The sequence below is a fragment of the Mytilus galloprovincialis genome, chromosome 6, assembly GCF_965363235.1.
Source record: "Mytilus galloprovincialis chromosome 6, xbMytGall1.hap1.1, whole genome shotgun sequence".
Lineage (NCBI taxonomy): Eukaryota > Metazoa > Mollusca > Bivalvia > Mytilida > Mytilidae > Mytilus > Mytilus galloprovincialis.
Window position 1 is genome coordinate 33,523,205 of NC_134843.1, and position 22,956 is coordinate 33,546,160.

Here is a 22,956-nt window from a genome sequence, read left to right on the forward strand (position 1 = left end):
AGGGTCTATAAGAGAGTCCTTCATTGTATTTTTGAAATATTTAGGCCATTTTTATTTACTCTATTTATACATTATTGCCAATTCTTTATATTTTAGACCTAATTATTCTTCATATATACTCTTTATATTTTTGGTCCATTTTTCTCTATTCTATAAATCCCTATTCACACCTTTAGATAAGACAAAGACCAATGTGCAAAAACCAAAACTTAAAATTAGTGTAAGAGGGTGTGTGTGTGCGTGCTTGTTTAAATATTCTGACAATTTAAACCAATGCAATCTGAATATATTCTAATCCATCCACTTGTTGTTCATTCAAACAACTTAAACACATAACAATTTAATATATTCGATCATATAAATACAACCAGTGTTTCAAAACTGAAGCTTTATTTAAAATAAATATTACACAATAAATTAAATGCATTAATACATGATTTAACTCTTTTTTAATTGCATAGATCTTTTTCAATTTTCATTCCATAAATAATGTAAATATATGAGGTAGATATTAATAATATCATAGATATTAAGAATAAAAATAAAAATGGTATCAAACACCTTGACAAAATGTTCATAAAATTACTACAAAATATTTACTTTCATACTTTGACAAAACTATAATATAACTATAATATACAAAAAATCAAAAAAATTGAACCACACACTTTATCTGAAAAATTTCATTGCATTTATATCATTTTGACAAACACTTATTTCGATCATTGAGAAGCTAAATATTTCTTGAACAATAGAACCTGATTTAAACTTTAACCTCATATTTACACCGTTATCTTCCTGTCATATCATGTAAAACCTTTAAGTTAAATAAACCACTAAAAATCATCATTTCGTTTGCAATGATGAGTGTGAAGTCAGATGCTACAGATGAACACCTTGATACAATTTTAAGTTTTATACTGATTTTGTTATTCAAGGATACAAAAAAAATATATGTATATATTTTTTTATAATCCAAAATATTTTTACAACTGCAGCCATTTTTTTCTTGATAACTGCTATTTTTGAGTAAAATACCAAATTTTAAACTATAACTTTAAAGCATAATTTAAAACCTTGCATTATAAGATTAACGAAGCTTTGTATTCTTGTTTATTCAGTATTAATGAATGATAATCCTTTGCAGATATCTAGCATTATATTTTTATTTTCAAAATATCAACTACACGTACAACACGAAAAACATGTATCAATTATTTCTGTAAATACTAAACTTGTAGAACTTTTTCAAAAATTTTCAAAACTATTTTAAAATAAATTTGAAAGAAAAAAAACTAAAAAATAAAGAAAATGTATCCATACACATTTTTTTGGGATGAACAGAAAACTTACTGTGCAAATATGCTTCATGGGTATAAGTTATAAAACTAAGCTTTTCTCATGACATCGTTAAAAAGTAAGAGGTGTTACATATGTTGTTAAAAATTTCCTTGTTTTAAAGCTTTCTGATGTCTCTCTTGTCTCTGAACACATTCATTCATTGTACTGGCAAGAAAGTCTCTCTCATTAGCAAATGCTATAGCCTCGTCCCTTTTTCTGCTTCGATAGCCACGTAAAACAGCTGTGTGTGGATTATCCTTAGCCTCTGGATTAGTTGTCTTATATTTAAATTCCATTCTTGTAATTACAGGTATAAGTAGTCGTCCATTGTCTACAGGTACAAGGTCATTTCCTGACCGACGATCGACAAAATCTGGAAACTTCTTCCGGACTTCTACCACATCCTTTAATGATTGTTCTCTAGCCACTTCTAAATCGGTTATGACACGATTAGGATACTGATTGCCTGAAATATACGAAAACAACCAATGAAATAAAAAATTTTAAACCATCATTTCATTTCTTTTTCAGAACTTTAGAGAAAAAAAGGTTTTGTACCTATATACTGGGTACTGTTTATTGTGTTTAGATAGTTGAGTTCATATTTCTAGATAAATTGAAGTTTCTTACTATCACAAATTGTATTTTCATGATATAATGTAAAAACTTAGGCACTGACTTGTGATAGCTGCTGTAAGTGTAAAAGAATAATGTAAACTGCCAAGATAACTGTATATAGATTTACACAGCTTTATGAACAGGTTTTGTATGTGATGGTGTTATTTTTCATTTAAATGCCATGCCATCTTGAAATTTGTTTTGAAAAAAGTACAATATTCTAATACTGTATGATAAAATATCCAATCAGTTCTGTTTTATTATATATTTGACATGTTTGAGGGCTACCTATGTTTTATATCATATTTTCTTTGAAGCAGAGGTGGATTTAAGGGATCACTGAAGCAGGACCAGAGCTTGAGTGAGTTTTAGGGGATTGATTTTTTTTTAAATTCTGCAACAGAGGACATTTGTTTTTAGTTGTACACTTAAATGCATAGTTCACTTGTATCAAGATATATGTACTGTGGAACGATTCATTGTTATTTGTTGGATATCTTGTTTTGTGAATTTTGTGGGTACAGGTCAACAAATAACAAATTTTCTATAGGCTTGTCAGCATGGCAACAACAACATACAACATGCAAGTTTTCTGTTATCCACAAAAATTGGTACCAACGAAAATAAAAGAATCCAAAGTACTCCTTGAGTAATAAAGAATCCACAGTACTCCTTGAGTACTAGAGAATCTACAGTACTCCTGGAGTAATAGAGAATCCAAAGTACTCCTTGAGTAATAGAGAATCTACAGTACTCCTGGAGTAATAGAGAATCCACAGTACTCCTTGAGTAATAAAGAATCCACAGTACTCCTGGAGTAATAGAGAATCCACAGTACTTCTTGAGTAATAAAGAATCCACAATTCTCCTGGAATAATAGAGAATCTACAGTACTCCTGGAGTAATAGAGAATCCAAAGCACTCCTTGAGTAATAGAGAATCCAAAGTACTCCGTGAGTAATAAAGAATCCAAAGTACTCCTTGAGTAATAAAGAATCCAAAGTACTCCTTGAGTAATAGAGAATCCAAAGTACTCCTTGAGTAATAGAGAATCCAAAGCACTCCTTGAGTAATAGAGAATCCAAAGTACTCCTTGAGTAATAGAGAATCCAAAGTACTCATTGAGTAATAGAGAATCCAAAGTACTCCGTGAGTAATAGAGAATCCAAAGTACTCCGTGAGTAATAGAGAATCCAAAGTACTCCGTGAGTAATAAAGAATTCAAAGTACTCCTTGAGTAATAGAGAATCCAAAGTACTCATTGAGTAATAGAGAATCCAAAGTACTCCATGAGTAATAAAGAATCCAAAGTACTCCTTGAGTAATAGAGAATCCAAAGTACTCCTTGAGTAATAAAGAATCCAAAGCACTCCTTGAGTAATAGAGAATCCAAAGTACTCCTTGAGTAATAGAGAATCCAAAGTACTCTGTGAGTAATACAGAATCCAAAGTACTCCTTGAGTAATAGAGAATCCAAAGTACTCATTGAGTACTAAAGAATCCAAAGTACTCTGTGAGTAGTAAAGAATCCAAAGTACTCCGTGAGAACTAAAGAATCCAAAGTACTCCGTGAGTACTAAAGAATCCAAAGTACTCCTTGAGTAATAAAGAATCCACAGTACTCCTTGAGTACTAAAGAATCCACAGTACTCCTTGAGTAATAAAGAACCCACAGTACTCCTTGAGTAATAAAGAATCCAAAGTACTCCTTAAGTACTAAAGAATCCACAGTACTCCTTGAGTACTAAAGAATCCACAGTAATCCTGGAGTAATAGAGAATCCACAGTACTCCTTGAGTACTAAAGAATCCACAGTACTCATTGAGTACTACAGAATCCACAGTACTCCTTGAGTACTAAAGAATCCACAGTACTCCTTGAGTACTAAAGAATCCAAAGTACTCCTTGAGTATTAAAGAATCCAAAGTACTCCTTCCTTGAGTACTAAAGAATCCACAGTACTCCTTGAGTACTAAAGAATCCACAGTATTCCTTGAGTACTAAAGAATCCAAAGTACTCCTTGAGTATTAAAGAATCCAAAGTACTCCGTGAGTAGTAAAGAATCCAAAGTACTCTGTGAGTACTAAAGAATCCAAAGTACTCTGTGAGTACTAAAGAATCCAAAGTACTCCGTGAGTAGTAAAGAATCCAAAGTACTCCGTGAGTACTAAAGAACCCACAGTACTCCTTGAGTACTAAAGAATCCAAAGTACTCTGTGAGTAGTAAAGAATCCAAAGTACTCCTTGAGTAATAAAGAACCCAAAGTACTCCGTGAGTACTAAAGAATCCAAAGTACTCCGTGAGTACTAAAGAATCCAAAGTACTCTGTGAGTACTAAAGAACCCACAGTATTCCTTGAGTACTAAAGAATCCACAGTACTCCTTGAGTACTAAAGAATCCACAGTACTCCTTGAGTACTAAAGAATCCAAAGTACTCCGTGAGTAATAAAGAATCCAAAGTACTCCGTGAGTAATAAAGAATCCAAAGTACTCCATGAGAACTAAAGAATCCAAAGTACTCCGTGAGTACTAAAGAATCCAAAGTACTCCTTGAGTAATAAAGAATCCACAGTACCCCTTGAGTAATAAAGAATCCAAAGTACACTGTGATTAATAAAGAATCCACAGTTCTAGCGTGCACAAACTTACCAAGTTCTACTTTACATCTCTTCATGATGGATGGAGGACATTTCCATGGCTGATGTATGAATTCCTTTGGAACACTGGCTAATTCTGGACACCACTGACGTACATATGTTCCATCTGGATCACATGTCATGGCAGCATCTATAGGGTGCATCACAAAATTCCACTGATCAAGGCCACTCATGCCACCATTCTGCCACATCATAGCATTAATAGCCACATCTGCATCTAGAAGTGTGTCCTGAAATCAAATAAAATGGATATAATAAAATAATATACTGATATACAGATTTAAATGCATGACACACATTAAAAAAATAATGAAAAAGAAAATGAAAAATAGATGAGAAAAAAAGAAAGAAAATAAAATAGTAAAAGAAAAGACAAAAGAATGAATGAATGAGTGAATGTATGAAAAAAAAGAGAGATATAAGATTAAAATTAAATCAAATAATGGTTATAATAAAATATGAGATAAAGATTTTAATGCATGACACACATTGTTTTTAAATGAAATATAAAAAGAAAGAAGAAAAAGAAAAAGAAAAGAGAAAGTAAAAAAATAAATATATTAGATAATGTTTTTTTTATTCATAAGACATTTCTTCTGAATGAAAAATACATAGAAAAGAGAAAATGAGAAAAAAGGAAAGAGAACCAAAAGGAAAGAAGAAAGATAGAAAGAATGAAAAGAAAGCTAAAAGAAAAATGTTTATTACAATACAGTGTAACATGAATCATGTACATTAATATCAATTTAACATGATAAAACATATTGAATAGACAGCTCAATTGGCTAATGAATAAATAAACATAAATTATCATTCATACAGATATGTTGCACTTATCACTGCCAGGTTGCAGATGTAATTAATTACTATAGATTCACTTTGTAAATATTTACATTTTCTTACATACATTTTCTCAATAAAAACATCTCATAAATTAGAAAGATAGCTTAGTTGTCAAGTTGGTAGAGGAATGATACATGTATAGGAATGGATACATGGTTCATGAAAATCTCTTTGCATTCTTTTAAATATCTTTATATTACCTGAAGGTCTTTTTACCCAGTGGCGGATCCAGGGGGAGGGGGGGATCCGGGGGTTAGAACCCCCCCCTTTTTTTTGGCCGATCAATGAATTTGAATGGGGACATATAGTTGGAACCCCCCCTTTGTCCTGGGTTGGGAACCCCCCTTTTTAAAATGGCTGGATCCGCCACTGTTTTTACCTGAAGTTAATATATGCCAAAGCTAATCTACACTAAACAAGAAGATATTTGAATCTGGAATAATTATGAATTCTGGAAAATTATTAAGAAAAATATAATCAAAACTAACCCAACTCTTAATATGGTTAGCCATGTGTGCAAAGAAAATTTCCCATCTTACAGACTTCTGGTCATCAAAATAATCAAACTTACCTGAAACCATCTGTACCCCTCAATCCAATGAAGATGGAGATATGAGATAAGGAATGAAGCTACCACATGCCTCATATAGTTGTTCATCCATCCAGTCAACCATAACTGTCTCATAGCAGCATCCACCAATGGGAATCCTGTGTTCCCTCTCTGCCATGCTTTCAAATGGGATTTGTTCTTACTCCATCTTTGATGCTAACAAAACAATAAAATTGATCACATATTAATAATTTGGAAATTGGTAGTATGTATCTTCGTGAGGGTTAAGATAGGTATATAAACAATGAACAATAATTTGTCAACTCAACAGAAAACTAGTCATTTTTTTTATAGAGAAAACAGACCAAAACAAGAATGTGTCCGAAGTACATGGATGCCCCATCCGCACTATCATTTTCTATGTTCAGTGGACCGGGAAAATGGGGGAAAATCTCTAATTTGGTATTAAAATTAGAAAGATCATATCATAGGGAACATGTGTACTAAATTTCAAGTTGATTGAACTTTAACTTCATCAAAAAAACTTTAACTTTAAGCAGGACAGACAAATGAACAAACAGACGGAAGAACGAACGAACAAACAAACAGACAAACGGACAGATGAACGGACGCACAGACTAGAAAACATAATGCCCATAAATGGGGCATAATAAAAATGAAAAGTAGAGAATAATGGGGTGCTAAAATATAAAGAATTTAAAAGAAAAGGGGAAGAATATAAAAAACAGAAAATAATATAAAGAAAACTGTTGATACAGATATATCTTGTGTTATGTAATTTGGATTGTTGAAATCGAAATGACAATACTGAAATCTGAAACATGTTAACTTATCAAATAATTCAAAGTCAATGAACCATTTTGAGGGATTGGGACCATACAATCTGCATGGAAATGAACTGTGCTCATACAACTACATACCAAATATCATTGACCACCAGAAAAGATATATTTTTTTTACTTCAATGACTCGCCAAAATTCATAGTTACAGAAATAAAGGACCCCCCCATCCAGACCCTTCTTCATGTGTAACATTTAGACTGTTATGTAATAATGAAATGTTCAATTGGTACAATGATAGTGATAAATCGTATTTCTTAGAAAAATATATCACATTTAGAGTTTATCTACACAATCTCACTTACTTCAGTAAATGTAGAGTTCATGTATAACGGTGTATAAGTTTAATTTGTTTGTTAAACCAAATTAACTCAAGTTTTTTTCTGGTGATCAGATCAAATTTTTATCATGAATTTTGCTTTTTTCAGTTTCTTATTCAATTGGTGTAAATAGGAGATCTTAGTATTCAATATTTTGAAATTCTGTCAAGCTTTCTAAGCTTTAAGGAGCAACCATTTATCTTCAAAGAAGGGGTATGGCTTTTTGTTTGAGTCAAATTTTTTTTTCTCTACAAATGGAGAACATTATTTTATTTTGTTTTCAACACTATTTAACGCTATAAGGTATGGGGAAAATCTTGATTCAGAACAAGGGTTTTTGTCATCTGCTTGACTACAAAAAATGTTGGGGATCAGAATATTTTTTCAGGAAAAAAAACATACCCCCCCTTTTTTTTAAAAGGTTTTAATGGTTGTTCCCTAATGACCTTGAAAATACTGCTGACAAGAAAGCCATATTACCCTATACTGAGGTCTTGTAGGTTGACTAGGTAGATCAGGCCACAATGACAACAACCAGTATGATAGATCTCGCCATGCAAGCTTCCTCAGGAACTTTGGTGATTTCATGTGTTTGGCCTCCGTTAGTATCGCTCTCGGACTGATTTGTCCAAAATGTAGATATGGAGATATTCGACAAGTGTTTACATGATCAGCTCGACATGATTCTTTCTCATACTTTTTAATACCTGAAATAAAAATATATAAAGATATTTATGAGTTTTACCTACTTATCAGAACGTTAAATATGCCCTAAATAATATACCGTAACACAAATCTGTTAAGTACAATAGTCCAGAGTAATCTGGCATTAAGCGACTGAAACTTTAAAAAAGTATGATGATCTATATTGTGTTTACAGAATAAAGAAAATGGGTAAATCAGTGTTCTCCCCAGGACCTTTTAGCATCATGGAAGTTTGATGCTATATTTATGAATGCATCATTTTTCTGAATGTGATGCTATCTGAATTGATTTTCTTATAACATGTATATGTACATTTATAGATCATGTAGATTGTGTTATGGATGTGATGTTTTAACTTTTTAAAACATGGTGGTATTTCATATTTCCTTTTTTTTCAGACTGCTCTATGAAATATCTGGGGAGATAACTGTAATTATAAGAGAAAAATGGGTAAAAAAATACAGATAAAAGAAAAAAAGATTATAATTGGGTGTTCATATTATATAAAGAATAGAGAAAATGACCTGAAAAATTAAGAATACAGAAATGAAGGACCACCCCTCCAGACCCCTGTGAATCATCAATGTAGAGTCTTATTATTTCAAGGTTATTCCCCCTATCAAAGGTATACCTTAACTTGTTTTGGTAATACATTTTCGTGATTTTGTTTATTGCTCTAAAAATGTAAAAAAAACTTTCATAGCTAAAATATTAAGTGTCCGTCACTAATGATAGTTGATGGTGTCTCAAATTAAAAATAAAATATGATACAATATTATTAAAAAATATAGGGACAATCAATTCAATAACTGACTAAGGCTGAGAATGGTGTTATTTCATATTTATTTGAAAAGAACTGCTTGATTTGATATATTTGTAAATAAGGTTGAATTTTGTTTTAATTCAAGGATGCATATCTATTTAACCGCATATTCAGCTTTTTGAAATATGTTCATATCTATATATAATATCTATAATGCAATATATGTTTGGAAAGAATAAAAATGAAGTAGCTCTAAAACCACTGTAGAAAGAATTCTATTTTAAGTTCAATACTTTGACAGGATAATTACATATCAAACTTTCGATAGAACAAATATATTGATGTGTAAATTAAATATGCAAGAAATTTGGTGCACCACATGTTGTAAACAATTAATTAATTCAAATTTGTTGAGGCAACATTTGTCTTTGTATATATTTTAAATTAAATCAATTCAATTATTTTTTACAGTGTTAAAATATTTGTACGAACCATTTACATGCAACTACACTGGAATCTGATTTCATTCAGTAAAAAAGTATATTTAACGATTTATTCAAACTGGATTTTAACAAATTTTTGATGAAAATTTATAGTTACTGTGTCTGGAACTTATAAATCTTGAGATGGCGATATTTATCAGAGTCTTCAATAATAAGTTTTCTATTGAGACTTTCCTGGACCTGGAGAGATAAAGATGGACTGATTTAGTAGTGTTAAAAAGTGACCGCTGCATATTAAAACTGACCTTTGTGTTGGCTTTTATACCTATGGGATTTTATTAAGAGTTACAACAATAACAACCTGGACATATTGCTAGATATCAAAAGTGTTGATGATGTGTGGAAGTTTTCTCTATAATAATGGAGGAAAATATGTGAAAACGGTCTGTTGTACATTTCTTTAAAACTGTTTACATATCATATGGATAAATACAGCTTTTTAAAGTCTGCAATAATCAAGAAATTGGAAACATCCCAGAGTTTGGGAAAAAAAACATTGCATCTCTCATATTCAAGAAAGGGAAATTACCAACTGTGATTTCTGGAAATAATAAACTAAATGTACACTAAATCCATTTTTGAAAAGTCAATGTGGCTTCAATCCAGGTATCATCAGTGTAAATCAGATATTTCCTTGAAGTTTGGATGAAATTAAGTCAGAATTAATTGATAGTTGTTTCCAAGTTTACTAAATTAACCTTGATTTCATTTTCGTCATTTGATACACTGTGTTTCTTCAACAATATCTGTTGACTTAGTGAAACATTGAATTTAGGATAACATTCAGAGGTGGATTTTTTTATCTGGAAATTATCTATATTCAAATAAACAATACAACTTCATGATGTAGTTAGTGGGTTACCACAGGGCAGTATAATAGGACCCACTTTTTTTCAACTATTGTCAATGATCTCCCTTATAGTGTAAAAGCTTTTATGAGAATAAATATCACAAGATTGTTATATATATTTCATCAAACAAAGAACAAAGAAATTATTAGGAAATTTTTACAAGTCATGTGAGAGGTCAATTTCATTGGGAATTAAATTTTCATGCTGTTTTTCAAAGTGTATTTGGTCTTCATACCAGTCGGAAACCCCGTTGAAATAGAACAAAAGAATCGAAGCTCTTTGTTAGAGAAGGCGATAAATGCTTACTGTAATGTTTACTATAGTGATAAAAATTTTATAAGTTAATAGAAACAAACAAAATTACAATTTTTTTCTCAATTACGAAGTGTTTTATTTTAATAACACCATTTGCATAAGTTTTTAATTTATCTAATACATAGTTAAGCAGAACAATTAAATATCAAGTCGACGACATGGGTATCTTTCAAGTTGGATGTAGAAAATGCATAACCTCCGATTTTTAAAAAAATATACCACGGACGGAAAACCTAATAATCTATTAGTTCAGTAATTTTCTTGTCTGCCCTTCCATTATGTTACTCAAGAAAAATTCTAAAAAATGGGTTTTAATTGTATCGATAAGAGAAAATCGAGTGCACCTTTTTATGTTTGGGCGTGTTTGAGTTGAATATTTTATCTTGATATTGTACAAAGCAAGAATATTTCATACATCGTCTCGCTTCAGATTCTATTATTTATATATATCAAAGCTACAGGTTGACTTTAAAACATAAAAAAACAAGAATGTGTCCCCAGTACACGAATGCCCCACTCGCACTATCATTTTCCATGTTCAGTGGACCGTGAAATTGGGGTAAACCCTCTAATTTGGCATTAAAATTAAAAAGACCATATCATAGGGAACATGTATACTAAGTTTGAAGTCGATTGGACTTCAACTTCATCAAAAACTACCTTGACCAAAAACTTTAACCTGAAGCGGGACAGACGGACGAACGAACGGACGGACGGACGAACGGATGCACAGACCAGAAAACATAATGCCCCTCTACTATCGTAGGTGGGGCATAATTACAGTACTAAAAGATGAAATATATGGGTCAAATGAATCACAAAAACATAGTAGGTGTGTTTGAATAGCTATTTTTTTTTACTGAAAGTACTTGACAGTTTTTCAAGTCGGATGATGAAAATGCATATCTTCGAAAAATTATAATTTTTTGTGTGTGTTAACTAGGGTTTATATAAATTTTAAACCACTAAAAAAATCTAGTCTGCCCTTCCACGAAATATTTAATTAGAATTTTTTTTTAAATGTTTATGAATTTTCGAAAATTCCACCTGACAACCGATCAGACAATAGTTTTAAGTTGAATCAATGCAGACAAGATCATTAACTAGTTGAGACATTTGTCTTTTAAAATACAACTGACATATAAGGATCGTAATGGTGCAATGTGGATAAATTTATTGGTTTCTGAGAGCAAAATTAGCAGCGTGTCATCTCTACAATGGCTTCCATTTCTACGATTGTAAAAATGAACTGGCATAATGGGGAGATAATTTTGACGAAGTAGAATCCTGACTGATACCTTCAAAAAGTTATATAAACATATAGGTTAATCTAAATCCATCCAAAGAAGGGCAACTTAACATGCTATGGTTCATGACTCCTTGGATATAAGCTATTTAAAGTTACCAGTATATATAATGTAAAAAAAAAAAAAAATGAAAAGAGGAATTTTGGCTGGACAAAAGTTTACGAAGCTTAAAATAGTATGGATTGATATCAATTGGATGTTTCTTAAGGGCATACAATACAGTTTTGATCCCGTATTTACATTTTGATAAAAAAAATTCCAAACAGACTATTTTTTACCTGATTAAATGAAATATGGAATAAAAAATATACCTTCATGTGCTACTCTTTGAGTAAAATGAGGTCAAAATTTTGTTTATTTGCTCAAAATTCCGATTTGTGGCCGTATTTTCCCTTTCGAAAGAAAAACATAACTTTTTTGTTTTAAAAGATAAACACAAATTCTTTTTTGTTAAATACTTTGTAATTTCTGTATTTTATAAGTATTCTAAAAATTTATACATTTTTTATTCAGAAATAACTCATATTTATCAAATGTTCAACTTCATGAATGTAAAAAAAAAAACGTCTTTTTTTGCTGTATATTTATCAAATTAAAAAAAATTACATAATCTTCTCGCGTAATCAAACCAAATGGCATTTTAAAAAAGAGGGGTCCATGAACTCGTTTTCAAGTTAAATAAGTTTGAATGATAAAAATCAGTCGAAAACTGAATCTTTTCCACAATAGTTTGACGTCGCGAAAATAACAATTTACGTTAGCAATGTCATTACCTCCCTTGTAACTTTATTGTATGCCCTTAATAAGGACAACAGCTGTCTGTGTCATCACCAAAAATTCAGGACATTATATCAGATCAAATCAATCACCAACATTGGACTCAAAAAAAAGATAGAGAATTAAAAATAATCTGTTATATTCAAAATTACAAATGAAGGCATTTTTAGTTAGCAATAATTAATACTGTTAATTCAGAAATTATTGCTAGTTTTTTATCAATGCAAATAATACAATTGCATGAGTATCACAATAATTACAACTTGCATTTTACATATTCACGTTTTTCAGAAATCGCAATAACTAATCGTGCATTTTAAACATTTTTCATAAAAATCGCAGTAATAAACTTATGCTACAATTTCTGAATTTACAGTACATGTATATAACATGTATAAAAAGGTTTAGAAAAATGTATATATAAATTGCCCACACGTATAAATGAGTTTTCTAGAAGTACTGTGCATGGACATTAGTATTCATCACTTGTATTTTTCAACAATATATTTCATATTATAAACCACATTATAAAACAAATATTATGGGTTCACTTCTAGTCAAGTTTTAATAATCTGTTTACCTTTACATGCAGAAACTGTCAAAACTCCAATTAAATTTAATCATCTTAATAAAACTTAAAGGAGATGTGGTATGTTTGCCATTGACAGAACTATCTACCAACGTTGAAATGAAGTTGATGTAAGCAATTAGGCAAAGGTACAGCCTTCAATAATGAGAAAAACCTTTACTGTAAATAGGTTATAAAAGACCCTTACATTAAAAATGTGAAACAATTGAATCAAAAAACTAATGTGTGTTTGTTTAAAAAAAAATTAAAATATGGGGCAAAAAAAAAAAATGTGATAATATTGCTATAAAGCAGTTTCATTTTTTGATGATGTTTAACCTAGGTATTTTCTTTAAATCGGAGATTTGATATTTATTTCAACCAAATTTTAATTGTAGATAAGTATGGATCATGTGTATTTACACCAGCTGTCATGTCCCGAAAAAAAATATAACTGCATGTACTGCATGTATTAAAAAAAAAAATGGCCATATAAGCAAATAAACTTGCATTATATAATTCTGCTTCTTTCAACTTGAACACCTGGCTTGTATAAATCTAACTATAAATGCCATCACCATTTTTTTGGTTTGTAAATGGGTTATTTAATAAATTATAATTATGGTGCACACAATTGTCAGTGACAAATATTCTTGCACTATTTAATAATTTTCCATGCAATGTAGTATACTTATGTATGTTCAATAATACAAGGGAGCAATATCAGTGAATATGATGCTTCAAATTTTAGGATTATGTTTAAACCATATGATTTATTATGACTTAACCCTTTCCTCCATGGATACTTTTTTTTAAATACTTGATTCGCATAAGGTTTTTTCAATAAAAAAAGATTCGTCAGGTTTGAAGTATTAATGCATTGCGAAAACAAATATTTCATCAAAGAAATTCCAGTCTGATAAAGTTTTTTCATAGGTGAGACTTTTCAAGTACAGCACTACACAGGCGTCAAAAGGCATCATTATGTAGTAAAAGGGGTGGCGTCAAAAGGCGTCTTTATGTAGTAAAAGGGGTGGCGTCAAAAGGCGTCATTATGTAGTAAAAGGGGTGGAATCAAAAGGCATCATTATGGAGGAAAGAGTTAAGTTGAATCCTTAAGACAAAGGTAAGAACAGTCCCAACTAAAGGTTATATATTTAAAGAATTTAAAAATCAGGACCTGACTCATAATATAATAAATCATATGGTTTAAACTTATCTATATGGATTTTACTAATAAAATATTTTCTAAAATGAGTTGCTTGTTATGAGATTTGTCAGAGGAGGATCCAGGGGGGTTTCATCAGGGTGGAACCCCCCTTTTTATTTGACAACCAAATTACTTTTGAATGGGGACATAAGGTTGGAAACCACCCCTTTTTTTTTCCTGGGTTGGAACCCCCCTTTTTATTTGACGACCAATGCTTTTGAATGGGGACATATGGTTGGAACCACCCCCCCCTTTTAATTGGACGACCAAGGATTTTGAATGGGGACATGTGGTTGGAACCCTCCTTTTTCCCTTGGTTGGAATCCCCCTTTTTATTTGATGACCAATGCTTTTGAATGTGGACACATGGTTGGAAAGTCCCTTTTTATCTTGGGTTGGAACTTGGAACCCCTTTTTTAAAATGACTGGATCCACCTCTGGTGTTCATTTGTTATGTTTATGATCTCAAGTTACTTCACTTTAAAAAAAACTTTATTTACCTGAAGAAAAACAATTGGATATAAAAAAGTAAAGATTAGGCATGATTGCCAATGAGACAACTCTCCATCAGAGACAAAATCAAATGAACATGACATAGAAATTTACAAATAAAGGTCAATGAGCAAAACCCTTTTTGGAGTGCACTTTTTAAATTACAAAGCAACACAACAAAAATAAGAAGTTCATACCGATATAAAAGAGGGGGATGATAACTTTATGTTAACACATTGCATATTTTTCACACAGATTTGGGGGTCAGGTTGGAATGCTACTTACATTAGTGACAAACAGTGTCAATGTTAATTTTTATGAACAATATATCTTTTGCAAAAAGCATTTTAGTGTATAAATGTCATTGCAAATATAATATTTTTTTTATAAACTCAAGGACCCATTAAGACAAATTAAATGTACATGGCAAAAATACAATAAAAGTACAAAGTTTGAAAAACTTGTCACATCCAGAGTACTTTGTATAATGTTTATTGATATTTCAACAATGTCTAATTTAATTGTTTTAAATATCATATTACATCATATTCCTGAATAAATACATAAACCGAAAAATCTTTACTTAATATATAGGCCAAGAAAAATAATCGGTAGATTTTAATACAGCTTAAACAATATATTGCAGTTCAAAAAGTTAATTTTTCAATTTTGCACTTTTAATAAATTGCATGAAAAAACTATAAACAAATACATGTACTGAAATCAAAGGTAAATCTAAAAAGAGAAATTTGATAAAACCTTACAAATTCAAACCGTATACTAGATCAACTAAAGCATTTAAAGGAACACAACTGTCATATTCCTGACTTGGTACTGGAATTTACCTTGTTTTATAGATAGTTAACCCTCCCACTTATTTGGTAGTTGTTTATAGTTCTGTAATTAACAGTAGTGGATCCAGCAGTTTCGTATGAACCAGAGGCCCTCTCCAGTCATGCCCTAAATAATCAACAAAATTCTTCCAACTAAAAGGGTGATGCCCCTCCAAACACCCCCCCCCCCCTATTCTACCCCTGATTAAAAGTGAGTGTAATTCATTGCCTTACATTATTACATGTTTAAGTCTGTATGGTTTTTTTAGCAGAAAAATCTATAAAACAGAGGTTTATCTACCTTTTTTTATGTGGCCTAATATTAAATCATGAAGCGTATGTTTAGGACAAACTTTTCTCCTTCAAATAAAAAAAATAAATGTTTCAGTCTAAATTAGTTTGGGAAACAACATAAATCTGATACTTAAATCCATAGAAATACATGTTGATTCCCTGAAAAGAATTAGTTGGGCAAATTTAGCATCAAACTATTAAACTTGAGAATATCCATAATGACATATAAAGGGACATAACTCAAACATTTTTATAAAATAAAACATCATAAATGAGTCAAATAAGATTACTGTTAATAAATGGTAGCTTTGTCTCAATGTTTAACATTTACATGTTATCTTTTCTTACCGACTTGTCTAAATTAGTTAAAAACTTAGTTGAGGCGTACTCATCATGCTTATTATCATTGAACGGAAACTTCCTACTTTTTTCTAAAACCATATGCATGTAATAAAAGAACTTCATTCTTATGTTGTATTATTGCACCACTGTCCTAGGTTAGGCGAGATTTAGGATCTCATTAACATGATTAACCTTGCCACATTTTGTATGTATGTGTCTGTCCAAAGTCAGAAGTCTGTAATTCAGTGGTTGTAATTTGTGGCTGTGTTACACATTTGTTTTTTTGTACAATTTTTGGTACATAAATTAGGCTGTTAGTTTTCTTGTTTGAAATGTTTAAGTTTGACATTTCATGGCCTTCTATAGGTGACTATGCATAATGGGGTTAGGGCTGTGCTCATTGATGAAGGCTGTATGGTGACCTTATTTGTTAATTTCTGTGTCCTTTTGGTCTCTTGTGAAGATTTGTTTCATTGGCAATCATACCACATCTTCTTTTTTATGTTTGCTCAAGAAAAATCCAAATATCCAAATATCAAAGTTCAACTGGACCATATGCACATAGTTTGGTTTATTGTGTCTGATACAAGAATTTGATGATCCGGTAGGGACTTATTGATGATCCGGTAGGGACTTATTGATGATCCGGTAGGGACTTATTGATGATCCGGTAGGGACTTAGCGATGATCCGGTAGGGACTTATCGATGATCCGGTAGGGACTTATTGATGATCCGGTACTCGGTAGGGACTTATTGAATTCATTGACATAAATCGTAAAATTTACTACATAACTTACATAGAATTTATTAGAAATGACACATTGCATGATATAAGACTTAATTAAACGGAAATTAATACATATATATATATGTACAAACAAAACTGAATTAAGTTCTGATTTTTCAAGTTTCAGAATGCCAGCAAGTCTCAAGTTCACGGAAAGACTAATAGGGGAAAATCAAGGGTGGTCTTACACATTATATAGGAAGCTGTACATTTACCTTTGATCTTAAATATGTTGATTTCTCTTAAAGACTCATTTGTTAAAATTTCATTCTAATTGTGTGAAATATTACAAAAATGAAATATGCTAAATGGATTGAGTCTCAAAAACACATTTTATGACAAAAATTGTCTTGAAATGGGTTCCATTCTACCCTGAATATTAATAGACAGAGCAAGCCATACTCAGTGTTTTGGGGAGATTTTTCTTAATTTTTCTCCTTTTTTCTTATATTTTGCTATAATAGAAAACTTTTTTCCTAAGTCATAATTTCATAAATATACAGTTGAGTAAATTGAATCATTTTTGAAGCATTTACAACAAATTATTCATTAAAACGGAAGCTTTTTATTTACCTCTATGAAATGTAGCGTATTCAGGAAACTTTTGTATAGATGGTTCATAATGCTCGAATATTTCAATTACTCTCTTATTATCACATTTCTTCCTTAAATGAGTGAAAGTTACCCCAAAATTTTATTTATTGACCTAAAAGCTTGAAATTTTGAAGAAAACAGAGTTCTAAATGGACCAAAAGGGACCTTATAATGAAGACAAATAGGTCCATAAGTGGTATTTATCATCCAAGAGTCATCTTTTGTATCTTATTTAACTGTGTTCAGACAGATCACTGATGAGATTAATATTTGATCATTTATTGGTCCTCACTATATTCTATCATGATGCAGATTGATTTAAGATTTTTTGAAGAATTTTTACTTGTATTGTTGTAGATGTTGTCTTACATTATACTAAGATTTTTCTCAAACTATTGAACTGATTAGGCCAAATAAAAAAGTATGTGTGGTTCCAGTTACATCTGAAAAAAAGTTAGGGTAGGTAGGTAGGGATTTTTTTTATTTTATGTTTTTTTTTTTACATGGAGTCTTAGTCCTATAATATAAGACTCTGCAGGTTCATATCATTTACATTCAACGTTTTTTATCGGATATTTTTTTTTACTATCAATGTTGAACCGCGGTTCAACATTGATAGTAAAAAAAAATATCCGATAAAAAACATTGAATGTAAATGATATGAACCTGCAGAGTCTTATATTATAGGACTACATGGAGTCTATGGGAGCAACAGTGCTTAATGAAAAATGACAATAAAATCTTTAGGGTAGGCTATTTTTAAGCCGAAAAAGTAGGGACGGTAGGGTTACTGGAACCACACATATATTTTTATTTGGCCTTATGACAAACCTTGACTGTAATAATCAGTATTACAAAAGGAAAAAAATCACATTCAGTTTATTCAACAAAAAAGTCTTCTTTAGGTGTAATCAGGGGTGTAATACCACCAAATTATAGTACGTCACATCCAATTGCATATGAAAAAGGGTTTAAAAAAACATTCCCTTGAATTTGAATTTTGAAGGAAATTAATCATTCATTTCATTGCAGTAAAAGGTTCCAGAGTCATAAACATATATCTTGGGTTTTTCAAAGCACCATTATTTTTTTTATTCAGTGTTTTCATGCCCCACCTAAAATAGTTGTAGGGGCATTATGTTTTCTGGTCTGTGCATCCATATGTTCATTCGTCCGTCTGCCCATCCCTTCATTATTCTGTTCATCTGTCCTGCTTCAGGTTAAAGTTTTTGTTCAAGGAAGTTTTGATGAAATTGAAGTCCAATCAATTTGAAACTTAGTACACATGTTCCATATGCTATGATTTTTCTAATTCTATTGCCAAACTAAGAGTTTTGACATCAATTTCACAGTCCACTGAACATATTAAATAGTAGTGCAGGTGGGGAATCTGTGTAATATGGACACATTCTTGTGATAGAATTTTATGGAAACTTGAGGTTACCTTAGGTTAATACTAAAGCTTAAGCTTGTACACAGGAAAAATAAGGGTGAAAATTTGATTGGTTAAATTCAAGTGATGGTTATTTTGTTATACGTAATGAAACATTATATAATGTGGAAAATTATAAATATTGACATTCTATTACCAAAGGGTGATTTCTTTTATTTTCGATAGTACCAATTATGGATTGATGATGAACTGAACTTTAGTGGATATTTTATTTTGTAGTTTTGCCAAAGTCTGCATTTGCATGATTTGCATATTAGACTTTAGAAAATTTGCATTTCATTTAACACTTAAATCATGGTTCACCTAAACTTTTACATGTACAAATGATGTATATCTACAATTGGTTTAAAACAAATCATAATAAATCCACAGCATAAAATTGAGAATGGAAATGGGGAATGTGTCAAAGAGACAACAACCAGACCATAGAACAGACAACAGCAGAAGGTCATCAAAAGGTCTTCAATGCAGCGAGAAATTCCTGCACCCAGAGGAGTATATATATACTAGTTCAGTGATAATATAATAAGAGTATGGTACAAACCTTCAGTAAGAAAGGTCCCAAGAGCCTCCCAAGCACCATCTTCAGTAAAGTTCCAGGACTTAACAATAGGAGCAGCCCAATCAATCTATAATCATAAATCATCAAATTACTACAAGTTATACATGCAGGTGTTAGTTACAGAACTAAAATTTGGCGCAAATTGATAAATGCCAATAGTTGACATGTACATGTTTACATGTAAATGCATGTCTTAAGTAAGAATACATTGTACATAAAGCTAATAAATGTATATGTCTTTAAAATATTCTGGTACATATTTTACATTGTACATGTTTGTACTTCTAAATGTTTCACAGGTGAAGAAGTGCTAGGTAAAATATACCCTAGGGTGTTAGGGCTTTGCTTAAGAGTATCTTTATCATGTTTATTGTACCAGTACATGCAGTACAGTACTACTATTTTACTATTTTCAAAATGATCTACCACAACATAATAATAATTAGACTGGCACCAAAGTTTCCCTTAAATACATGCACATGACGGTAGTTGAAAACTTGTAAGCATGATTAAGGACGTATATTAGTATGTTAGTTATACTTCCTTGGCATGATGAAAATATGAACATACATTTTTGTAATCAATGACTTTTGAGCATGATTTTTTTTAAATACTTGTGCAATATTATTAATGGTTTCTGGAGTGCAAAACCTCACTTTTATACATATATATGCCTGTGAACATTGAAGCATAAATGATATTATACATGTTATAATATGCCTGTCTCAAAATTTATTTGTCTTATTTTCCAATTATCTATCATGTCTATGACTCATTCTCCTCAGAGATTTTGAAGGTATTTATCCAGATTAGATATTTACTAAATATATTTACTTGAATTTTTAGTCAATATAAGTAACTAAATCTGCATGCACATGAAAAACAAACAAATCCAGAGGCAGAGTGAACATTGTGAAGGTCAATATAAAATGTACATGTAAGTCTCAAGAAGAATGGTATGGCAAATCAATATACATCATAACCCATGATATATTTGTTCTTTTATTATAACTTGAAAACCAGAAATTGGCAAGGTATTATACACATGATACATGTATTCAAAACTTAGATTAATTTTGAATTTATGTGGCATGTATGTATATGAATTATTGGAGTAAATTAGAATATATCTCACGTACCACACTACCATTTTTTCTTCTTGGCATTTTTGCTAATTCAAGTTCATCAAGTGTTTGAGAGTTTGGTAAAGATGTACATTTCGGTAAGATTCCTGGACTTTCTATTGGATGGCCGATTGGTTCAACTGAAGACTGACGAGAGCATTCCATGAAATGAGTGACTGACCCTATGCCCCTCATCCCTAGAGATTCTGTGTTTATAGATGATGGTTCATGCAGCAAATAAGAATGAAACCTATTGCACTGTATTCCTGACTTGGTTAATTTGTTACATAAAGCATTATCTCTTTCCTTCAAAAAGGGTTCATAAACATCATTAATAAACAAAGTATTTGCACCAGTTTGTTGAATAATTTGCTTCATAATATTGTGACTGTCTTCAGTTTTTGTATTATAATACAAAATTCCATTGCCAAACTTCTCAACAAAGGACTGGTTAAGACACTTGAGGGCATAATGGAGCCATAGTTTAGTGGCCCCACCTGTAGCAACAACATCCAACGGATCTTCTTCATGGTCAGACCATATGAAAACTAATATCACTGGTGCATTGGATGAGGCAGCAGCTACCAAAGCTGGATTATCATACATCCGCAAGTCTCTTCTTAACCAATAAATAACAGGAGGATTACTTATTTGTCTTGGTAGTGCATTTCCTTTCTTCTTTTTCTTTTTATGTTTATGATTTGACAAGTTTGCAACCTGAAGTCCAGGGATGCTAGTTTTTGTGTGTCCATCATTTTTCTCAATGTTTCCATTTAAGGAATCTGGTGTTGATTTGTTATTTTTTGGTTTTTTAGTAATGCTATGGGAAGCTGAACCAGAAGGTTCATTGCTGGAATCATAGAGTGAGGGTGTATTGCCACTGGTCTTTTTAGGATTAGAGTCTGACAGAGACAATGATTTAGCTAGTTCCATGTCAAGTTCAAAGCCAAAGTCGCTTGTGAGAAACCCATTTTCAACACTACAACCCACTGCTTCGTTAGATTTTGAATGCAAAGCTTCTGTTTCAGAGAAGTAATTCTTGAAAACGGTAACCAGACCATTATGTAAAATCGGCTTTGTAATTTTCAGGTTCTCTATAAAGTTTATGAAATGATTTCGTGTTTTGTCGTAGCCTTCAATTGACATGATCATGCAAAAGCATTCGTCTGCTTCACAACTTCCATTTGAATATTGATTCAAAATCTCTTGAGATTCTCTCCCTAATGAAAACCAAACAGAACTCATGGTTCATTCATCAGTTATCATCTGCAATGTTTACGTTATGCAACTCTGTTCGGAACTGATCATCTCGGAACCTCTCTTGTTTCTTCATTATTGATATCACATGCGGTGCGTTAGAAAATTGTTTTTAGGTTGACACATATAAAGTCGTATCTGAAATCTGTACACATACTAGTGTACTAGTCTTCTCCTTCTTTAGGTACAGAAAACCATTTTGAAGATTACTTTCTGAAGCTGAAATGCAGTGATCAGCCATAATTTCAATTATATGTTTAGGTATTCTTGAAAAAATAGATTATATCGACACGACTTAAAATTTGTTCTCAAATCAAAGAATTATGTAAGAGGTAGTATAGCCATTTATCGTCAGGCATCAAACGGAAATTTTAGGCTACCGTTAGCGTCAAATTGATTAAAATTTTACCGTGATTCTTCAAAATATCCTTACTGTGATTCGTCAGACAGAGATCTCGTTACCGTTATTTTTGGAAAAAAATTATCGTGATTCGTCAAAATCATTTGATTGTTTTATTGTCACATTTTATCGTCATGCCCAAAAAAATTACCGTTAACGTCATTTGGCAAGAAATTTTACCGTAATTCATCATGAAGGTATCCCCATTACCACCCTCATATAATACACGAGCTGCCAATTCAGGCATTTACAAAGTATATGGCCAAACTGACAGCATCGCCGAAACGACTTAACAAAGTATGACCGAAACGACTTTACAAAATATGACCGAAGGAACGACATAAAAAATCAATGAAGGATAATAAACTTAATTCAAATTGTTTGGGGTGGGGGTCAAAATTGCTGCATGTTTTGTTTAATTGACATCGAATTTATATATATCCTTATTGGTCAATAAATTTTTCCCAAATTAAGTTAAGAGGGGGGAAGGGGGGGTCAGTGAAAAAACTATATGAATTAAGTTTGGCACTGGCTACGGTTACATGGAAATGTAACAATAATAAAAATATTATTGTTACATTGGAGACTAAAGTAAATGCCGGAATGCAAGGTTGTGTAAGGACCT

General features: G+C 31.4%; 1 protein-coding gene across 1 annotated transcript; it reads right to left on the bottom strand.

The window, feature by feature from the left end:
* Positions 1-373: 373 nt before the first annotated feature.
* Positions 374-21,982, bottom strand: LOC143079412 (deoxyribodipyrimidine photo-lyase-like). The gene is made up of 6 exons (XM_076254743.1): positions 20,690-21,982; positions 19,533-19,617; positions 7,674-7,900; positions 6,034-6,228; positions 4,612-4,849; positions 374-1,807 (listed from the first exon to the last, which is right to left on the bottom strand). Exons 1-6 carry the CDS (start codon positions 21,917-21,919, stop codon positions 1,440-1,442), a joined length of 2,343 nt encoding a protein of 780 aa, XP_076110858.1. The 5' UTR covers positions 21,920-21,982; the 3' UTR covers positions 374-1,439.
* Positions 21,983-22,956: the final 974 nt, after the last annotated feature.

Coding starts and splice junctions, on each gene's coding strand:
- LOC143079412 (XM_076254743.1), bottom strand. CDS start 21,919: ATGAGTTCTGTTTGGTTTTCATTAGGGAGAGAATCTCAAGAGATTTTG. Junction 6,229..7,673: donor CTACAAGACCTCAGTATAGG/GTAATATGGCTT, acceptor TTGTTTTGTTAG/CATCAAAGATGGAGTAAGAA. Junction 1,808..4,611: donor GAGATGTAAAGTAGAACTTG/GTAAGTTTGTGC, acceptor CGTATATTTCAG/GCAATCAGTATCCTAATCGT.